Raw genomic sequence first — 9,732 nt, 5'->3', positions numbered from 1 at the left:
GGGGATAGAGAGCTGCAGTACTGGGCACAGCCATTACACCACTGTGTGGGGATAGAGAGCTGCAGTACCGGGCACAGCCATTACACACTGTGTGGGATAGAGAGCTGCAGTACCGGGCACAGCCATTACACACTGTGTGGGGATAGAGAGCTGCAGTACTGGGCACAGCCATTACACACTCTGTGGGGATAGAGAGCTGCAGTACCGGGCACAGCCATTACACACTGTGTGGGGATAGAGAGCTGCAGTACTGGGCACAGCCATTACACACTGTGTGGGGATAGAGAGCTGCAGTACCGGGCACAGCCATTACACACTGTGTGGGGATAGAGAGCTGCAGTACCGGGCACAGCCATTACACACTGTGTGGGGATAGAGAGCTGCAGTACCGGGCACAGCCATTACACACTGTGTGGGGATAGAGAGCTGCAGTACCGGGCACAGCCATTACACACGGTGTGGGGATAGAGAGCTGCAGTACCGGGCACAGCCATTACACACTGTGTGGGGATAGAGAGCTGCAGTACCGGGCACAGCCATTACACACTGTGTGGGGATAGAGAGCTGCAGTACCGGGCACAGCCATTACACACTGTGTGGGGATAGAGAGCTGCAGTACCGGGCACAGCCATGTGTGGCGCTCTAGTGTCTGACCAGTAGGTGCTCCCTGCCTGTGACTAACCCTCTTCCTTTGTGTCGGCAGGAGGGGCGTACTACTTAATTTCCCGCAGTTTAGGACCCGAGTTTGGAGGAGCCATCGGGCTGATCTTTGCCTTTGCCAATGCGGTGGCCGTTGCCATGTATGTGGTCGGCTTTGCGGAGACGTTGGTTGAGTTACTGCAGGTAATCTTATAGCTGGACTATCCTGTCCCTTTATGATCTGTGGAACACAGTACTTAAAGGGGATCTCCAACACTAGAAAAACATGGCGGCTTCCTGCAGAGACAGCAGTGCTCTGCTCTCCAGGATGGATGCAGGTTTTGTATCTCTGTTCCATTGAAGTGAATGAAAAGCGCACCTGAAGTGGGGACGAGCAGTGCTGTCTCTGGAAGAAGCAGCCATGTTTTTCTAACGCTGGAGATCCCCCTTTAACCATTCCTATGGGGTTGCTTCTCAGGGGTCAGGCTGGGCCCCTTTGTTCCCGTGGAGGGAAATCTTAATGATTCAGCTGGACAGTAGTCTGGGTTTATCCCTTTCTGGTCTCTAAAGACTCAGTGGCAGGAAGTGAGCGGCCTCAGGGACCTCCGACCCTACTGTACATCTATGGGAGGAGCTCCGACCTGACTGTACATCTATAGTATGAGCTGGGAGGAGCTCCGACCTTACTGTACATCTATGGGAGGAGCTCCGACCTGACACAAAATCTATAGGATGAGCTGGGAGGAGCTCCGAGCTGACTACATCTATAGCAGGGGTACTCAACAACTTTTAGTGACGCTCCACTTACCGGGGTCTATAGTCAGGAGACGCTCCACTTACCGGGGTCTATAGTCAGGAGACGCTCCACTTAGCGGGGTCTATAGTCAGGAGACGCTCCACTTAGCGGGGTCTATAGTCAGGAGACGCTCCACTTACCGGGGTCTATAGTCAGGTGAGGCTCCACTTACCGGGGTCTATAGTCAGGAGCCGCTCCACTTAGCGGGGTCTATAGTCAGGTGAGGCTCCACTTACCGGGGTCTGTAGTCAGGTGAGGCTCCACTTACCGGGGTCTATAGTCAGGAGATGCTCCACTTACCGGGGTCTATAGTCAGGAGACGCTCCACTTACCGGGGTCTATAGTCAGGTGACGCTCCACTTACCGGGGTCTATAGTCAGGAGACGCTCCACTTACCGGGTTCTATAGTCAGGAGACGCTCCACTTACCGGGGTCTATAGTCAGGTGACGCTCCACTTACCGGGGTCTATAGTCAGGAGACGCTCCACTTAGCGGGGTCTATAGTAAGGAGACGCTCCACTTACCGGGGTCTATAGTCAGGTGACGCTCCACTTACCGGGGTCTATAGTCAGGTGACGCTCCACTTACCGGGGTCTATAGTCAGGAGACGCTCCACTTAGCGGGGTCTATAGTCAGGAGACGCTCCACTTACCGGGGTCTATAGTCAGGAGACGCTCCACTTAGCGGGGTCTATAGTCAGGAGACGCTCCACTTACCGGGGTCTATAGTCAGGAGACGCTCCACTTACCGGGGTCTATAGTCAGGTGACGCTCCACTTAGCGGGGTCTATAGTCAGGTGACGCTCCACTTAGCGGGGTCTATAGTCAGGTGACGCTCCACTTACCGGGGTCTATAGTCAGGAGATGCTCCACTTACCGGGGTCTATAGTCAGGTGACGCTCCACTTACCGGGGTCTATAGTCAGGTGACGCTCCACTTACCGGGGTCTATAGTCAGGAGACGCTCCACTTACCGGGGTCTATAGTCAGGTGACGCTCCACTTACCGGGGTCTATAGTCAGGTGACGCTCCACTTACCGGGGTCTATAGTCAGGTGACGCTCCACTTACCGGGGTCTATAGTCAGGTGACGCTCCACTTACCGGGGTCTATAGTCAGGTGACGCTCCACTTACCGGGGTCTATAGTCAGGAGACGCTCCACTTAGCGGGGGTCTATAGTCAGGTGACGCTCCACTTACCGGGGTCTATAGTCAGGAGACGCTCCACTTACCGGGGTCTATAGTCAGGTGACGCTCCACTTACCGGGGTCTATAGTCAGGTGACGCTCCACTTACCGGGGTCTATAGTCAGGTGACGCTCCACTTACGGGGTCTATAGTCAGGTGACGCTCCACTTACCGGGGTCTATAGTCAGGAGACGCTCCACTTACCGGGGTCTATAGTCAGGTGACGCTCCACTTCCCGGGGTCTATAGTCAGGTGACGCTCCACTTACCGGGGTCTATAGTCAGGTGACGCTCCACTTACCGGGGTCTATAGTCAGGTGACGCTCCACTTACCGGGGGTCTATAGTCAGGTGACGCTCCACTTACCGGGGTCTATAGTCAGGAGACGCTCCACTTACCGGGGTCTATAGTCAGGTGACGCTCCACTTACCGGGGTCTATAGTCAGGAGACGCTCCACTTACCGGGGTCTATAGTCAGGTGACGCTCCACTTACCGGGGTCTATAGTCAGGTGACGCTCCACTTACCGGGGTCTATAGTCAGGAGACGCTCCACTTACCGGGGTCTATAGTCAGGAGACGCTCCACTTACCGGGGTCTATAGTCAGGAGACGCTCCACTTACCGGGGTCTATTGTCAGGAGACGCTCCACTTACCGGGGTCTATAGTCAGGAGACGCTCCACTTAGCGGGGTCTATAGTCAGGAGACGCTCCACTTACCGGGGTCTATAGTCAGGTGAAGCTGAACATCAGTAGAGAACGTGTTTTGATACTTTTCACAAATGTTGAACTATTTACATACAGAATTGCTGCTTATTAGCGGGAAAACTGGCATTTTCTCTCTCACCAGCCCTTATATATCCCCCTGTGCGCTCACCCCCAGTAGTATATAGCCCCCCTGTGCGCTCACCCCCAGTAGTATATAGCCCCCCTGTGCGCTCTCCCCAGTAGTATATGGCCCCCCTGTGCGCTCTCCCCCAGTAGTATATAGCCCCCCCTGTGCGCTCTCCCCCAGTAGTATATAGCCCCCCTGTGCGCTCTCCCCAGTAGTATATATCCCCCTGTGCGCTCACCCCCAGTAGTATATAGCCCCCCTGTGCGCTCACCCCCAGTAGTATATAGCCCCCCTGTGCGCTCTCCCCAGTAGTATATGGCCCCCCTGTGCGCTCTCCCCCCAGTAGTATATAGCCCCTGTGTGCTCTCCCCCAGTAGTATATAGCCCCCTGTGCGCTCTCCCCCAGTAGTATATAGCCCCCTGTGCACTCCCCCAGTAGTATATAGCCCCCTTGTGTGCTCCCCCAGTAGTATATAGACCCCTGTGTGATCCCCCTCCCATATAGCCCCCATGTGCGCTCCCCCAGTAGTATAAAGACCCCCTGTGTGCTCCCCTGTTTGTATAGAGACCCCCTGTGTGCTCCCCTGTTTGTATAGAGACCCCCTGTGTGCTCCCCCGTTTGTATAAAGACCCCCTGTGTGATCCCCCTCCCATATAGCCCCCATGTGTGCTCCCCTGTTTGTATAGAGACCCCCTGTGTGCTCCCCTGTTTGTATAGAGACCCCCTGTGTGCTCCCCCGTTTGTATAAAGACCCCCTGTGTGATCCCCCTCCCATATAGCCCCCATGTGTGCTCCCCTGTTTGTATAGAGACCCCCTGTGTGCTCCCCTGTTTGTATAGAGACCCCCTGTGTGCTCCCCTGTTTGTATAGAGACCCCCTGTGTGCTCCCCTGTTTGTATAGACACCCCTGTGCTCCCCCAGTAGTATATAGCCCCCTGTGCGCTCTACCCCTCCCATATAACAAAAAAAAACAAACACTTACACTCACCTGGGTCCGGCGTCTCCTCTTCTCCTCACCTTTGTGGCCGCACTGCAGCAGTCTCTAAAGGGTGCTCTCCCTTGTTCTGGTGGCGGCGCAGTGACGTCACTCGAGCGCTGACACCAGAGCCCGGTGGAGCTCTGACCTGACTGAACATCTATAGGCTGAGCCCGGTGGAGCTCCGACCTGTCTGTACATCTATAGGCTGAGCCCGGTGGAGCTCCGACCTGACTGTACATCTATAGGCTGAGCCCGGTGGAGCTCCGACCTGTCTGTACATCTATAGGCTGAGCCCGCTGGAGCTCCGACATGACTGTACATCTATAGGCTGAGCCCGGTGGAGCTCCGACCTGTTTGTACATCTATAGGATGAGCCCGGTGGAGCTCCGACCTGACTGTACATCTATAGGATGAGCCCGGTGGAGCTCCGACCTGACTGTACATCTATAGGATGAGCCCGGTGGAGCTCCGACCTGTCTGTACATCTATAGGCTGAGCCCGGTGGAGTTCCGACCTGTCTGTACATCTATAGGCTGAGCCCGCTGGAGCTCCGACCTGACTGTACATCTATAGGCTGAGCCCGGTGGAGCTCCGATCTGACTGTACATCTATAGGCTGAGCCCGGTGGAGCTCCGACCTGACTATACATCTATAGGATGAGCTGGGAGGAGCTCCGACCTGACTGTACATCTATAGGATGAGCTGGGAGGAGCTCCGACCTGACTGTACATCTATAGGCTGAGCCCGCTGGAGCTCCGACCTGACTGTACATCTATAGGCTGAGCCCGGTGGAGCTCCGACCTGACTGTACATCTATAGGCTGAGCCCGCTGGAGCTCCGACCTGACTGTACATCTATAGGCTGAGCCCGGTGGAGCTCCGACCTGACTGTACATCTATAGGCTGAGCCCGGTGGAGCTCCGACCTGACTGTACATCTATAGGCTGAGCCCGGTGGAGCTTTGACCTGTCTGTACATCTATAGGCTGAGCCCGCTGGAGCTCCGACCTGACTGTACATCTATAGGCTGAGCCCGCTGGAGCTCCGACCTGACTGTACATCTATAGGCTGAGCCCGGTGGAGCTTTGACCTGTCTGTACATCTATAGGCTGAGCCCGCTGGAGCTCCGACCTGACTGTACATCTATAGGATGAGCCCGGTGGAGCTCCGACCTGTCTGTACATCTATAGGCTGAGCCCGCTGGAGCTCCGACCTGACTGTACATCTGTAGGATGAGCTGGGAGGAGCTCCGACCTGACTGTACATCTATAGGCTGAGCCCGCTGGAGCTCCGACATGACTGTACATCTATAGGCTGAGCCCGGTGGAGCTCCGACCTGTTTGTACATCTATAGGCTGAGCCCGCTGGAGCTCCGACCTGACTGTACATCTATAGGATGAGCCCGGTGGAGCTCCGACCTGTCTGTACATCTATAGGCTGAGCCCGGTGGAGTTCCGACCTGTCTGTACATCTATAGGCTGAGCCCGCTGGAGCTCCGACCTGACTGTACATCTATAGGCTGAGCCCGGTGGAGCTCCGACCTGACTGTACATCTATAGGCTGAGCCCGGTGGAGCTCCGACCTGACTGTACATCTATAGGATGAGCTGGGAGGAGCTCCGACCTGACTGTACATCTATAGGATGAGCTGGGAGGAGCTCCGACCTGACTGTACATCTATAGGATGAGCTGGGAGGAGCTCCGACCTGACTGTACATCTATAGGCTGAGCCCGCTGGAGCTCCGACCTGACTGTACATCTATAGGCTGAGCCCGGTGGAGCTCCGACCTGACTGTACATCTATAGGCTGAGCCCGCTGGAGCTCCGACCTGACTGTACATCTATAGGCTGAGCCCGCTGGAGCTCCGACCTGACTGTACATCTATAGGCTGAGCCCGGTGGAGCTCAGACCTGACTGTACATCTATAGGCTGAGCCCGGTGGAGCTCCGACCTGACTGTACATCTATAGGCTGAGCCCGCTGGAGCTCCGACCTGACTGTACATCTATAGGCTGAGCCCGCTGGAGCTCCGACCTGACTGTACATCTATAGGCTGAGCCCGGTGGAGCTCCGACCTGTCTGTACATCTATAGGCTGAGCCCGCTGGAGCTCCGACCTGACTGTACATCTATAGGATGAGCTGGGAGGAGCTCCGACCTGACTGTACATCTATAGGCTGAGCCCGCTGGAGCTCCGACCTGACTGTACATCTATAGGCTGAGCCCGGTGGAGCTCCGACCTGTCTGTACATCTATAGGCTGAGCCCGCTGGAGCTCCGACCTGACTGTACATCTATAGGCTGAGCCCGCTGGAGCTCCGACCTGACTGTACATCTATAGGCTGAGCCCGGTGGAGCTCCGACCTGTCTGTACATCTATAGGCTGAGCCCGGTGGAGCTCCGACCTGACTGTACATCTATAGGATGAGCTGGGAGGAGCTCCGACCTGACTGTACATCTATAGGCTGAGCCCGCTGGAGCTCCGACCTGACTGTACATCTATAGGCTGAGCCCGGTGGAGCTCCGACCTGACTGTACATCTATAGGCTGAGCCCGCTGGAGCTCCGACCTGACTGTACATCTATAGGCTGAGCCCGCTGGAGCTCCGACCTGACTGTACATCTATAGGCTGAGCCCGGTGGAGCTCCGACCTGACTGTACATCTATAGGCTGAGCCCGGTGGAGCTCCGACCTGCCTGTACATCTATAGGCTGAGCCCGGTGGAGCTCTGACCTGACTGTACATCTATAGGCTGAGCTGGGAGGAGCTCTGACCTGACTGTACATCTATAGGCTGAGCCCGGTGGAGCTCCGACCTGACTGTACATCTATAGGCTGAGCCCGCTGGAGCTCCGACCTGACTGTACATCTATAGGCTGAGCCCGCTGGAGCTCCGACCTGACTGTACATCTATAGGCTGAGCCCGCTGGAGCTCCGACCTGACTGTACATCTATAGGATGAGCTGGGAGGAGCTCCGACCTGACTGTACATCTATAGGCTGAGCCCGCTGGAGCTCCGACCTGACTGAACATCTATAGGCTGAGCCCGCTGGAGCTCCGACCTGACTGTACATCTATAGGCTGAGCCCGGTGGCGCTCCGACCTGTCTGTACATCTATAGGCTGAGCTGGGAGGAGCTCCGTACTTTTTTTCTTTGTTGCTATGGACTTCTTCATACTTGGACTTCTCCTTTATACTTTTTCCCGTGTTGCTATGGACTTATATCTTATACTTTTTCCCGTGTTGCTATGGACTTATATCTTATACTTTTTACCGTGTTGCTATGGACTTATATCTTATACTTTTTACCGTGTTGCTATGGACTTATATCTTGTACTTTTTTAGTGCTTTTTCTGCTGAGTTTTCTTTTGGTGTCTCATCTCCTCCCTACAGTCTTTTCTCCTTGACCCTGATGAAGACACAATCACTTTTTCCTGCATTTCTTTCTAGAAACACACCAATAGCCAGATAGAAGGGCCAAGTGCCGGGGGAAGCCTGTGTATACAGAGTGACGGTCACCGGCTCCTGCATGGGATAGCATACGTAGCCGTAACGTAGCTGTCCCTGCTAAATGCTGGCCAATCACTGAGTGACCGTCTCAGACCGTGTGTATGTGTGTATATATATATATATATATATATATCTGTGTACATTGTAGTAACCCGCTCAGACAGTGCTTGTTATAGGTGTGTGTGTATACATGTGTATATACAGTGGTACCTTGGTGTAAGAGTAACTTGGTTTAAGAGCGTTTTGGTATAAGAGCTCACAGTTTTTTAAAATAGTGACTTGGTGGAAGAGCATTGCTTTGGTGTAAGAGCTCCCTGTACTGGGTGGGAGGGGGAGTGGGGGAAGGGCATGGTCTGCATAGCGGGGTCTACAGCCCTGTACTCTGACCCAAGAAGTGTCCCTCACCTTCCATCATAGCAGATCCACTTCAGGCTGGGGCTTACATCAGGGGACAGGACTGTGGAGGTCATCTCTCCATAGCTGTAACCCCTATCTCACAGAGAGTGCTGCATGTACAGTATGTGCCCACATCTGTCCTGCTCATTCCTCCCTGCAGTCTCTGTCCGCCCTTGTGTTTCCCATCCTCTCCATTACTGTACAGTAACTTATATATTACATATCCAGCTGCTGTGTTATCAGGGTTATACAGTTACTATACATTATACACCACATGCTGCTATACTGTACAGTAACTTATATATCACATATCCTTCTGCTGTGTTATCAGGGTTATACAGTTACTATACATTATACACCACATGCAGCTATACTGTACAGTAACTTATATATCACATATCCTTCTGCTGTGTTATCAGGGTTATACAGTTACTATACATTATACACCACATGCTGCTATACTGTACAGTAACTTATATATGACATATCCAGCTGCTGCAGTGTTATCAGGGTTATACAGTTACTATACATTATATACCACATGCAGCTATACTGTACAGTAACTTATATATCACATATCCAGCTGCAGTGTTATCAGGGTTATACAGTTACTATATATTACACACCACATGCTGCTATACTGTACAGTAACTTATATATGACATATCCAGCTGCTGCAGTGTTATCAGGGTTATACAGTTACTATACATTATACACCACATGCTGATTGCTATACTGTACAGTAACTTATATATCACATATCCAGCTGCTGTGTTATCAGGGTTATACAGTTACTATACATTATATACCACATGCTGATTGCTATACTGTACAGTAACTTATATATCACATATCCAGCTGCTGTGTTATCAGGGTTATACAGTTACTATACATTATACACCACATGCTGCTATACTGTACAGTAACTTATATATCACATATCCAGCTGCTGTGTTATCAGGGTTATACAGTTACTATACATTATATACCACATGCTGATTGCTATACTGTACAGTAACTTATATATCACATATCCAGCTGCTGTGTTATCAGGGTTATACAGTTACTATACATTATACTACCACATGCTGCTATACTGTACAGTAACTTATATATCACATATCCAGCTGCTGTGTTATCAGGGTTATACAGTTACTATACATTATACGCCACATGCTGCTATACTGTACAGTAACTTATATATCACATATCCAGCTGCTGCTGTTATCAGGGTTATACAGTTACTATACATTATATATCACATGCTGCTATACTGTACAGTAACTTATATATCACATATCCAGCTGCTGTGTTATCAGGGTTATACAGTTACTATACATTATATACCACATGCTGATTGCTATACTGTACAGTAACTTATATATCACATATCCAGCTGCT

At 52.3% G+C, this 9,732-nt stretch overlaps 1 protein-coding gene across 1 annotated transcript in view; it reads left to right on the top strand.

Moving 5' to 3' along the window:
* SLC12A2 (solute carrier family 12 member 2) overlaps positions 1-9,732 on the top strand; it is a 183,794-nt gene that overhangs the window by 58,223 nt on the left and 115,839 nt on the right. Inside the window, exon 6 of the mRNA XM_069960696.1 lies at positions 704-843. Coding sequence (XP_069816797.1) covers positions 704-843 — 140 coding nt within the window. The remainder of the gene's footprint in view (positions 1-703; positions 844-9,732) is intronic.

This window comes from Dendropsophus ebraccatus, chromosome 3, assembly GCF_027789765.1.
Source record: "Dendropsophus ebraccatus isolate aDenEbr1 chromosome 3, aDenEbr1.pat, whole genome shotgun sequence".
NCBI lineage: Eukaryota > Metazoa > Chordata > Amphibia > Anura > Hylidae > Dendropsophus > Dendropsophus ebraccatus.
This window is presented reverse-complemented; position numbering and strand designations above follow the sequence as displayed.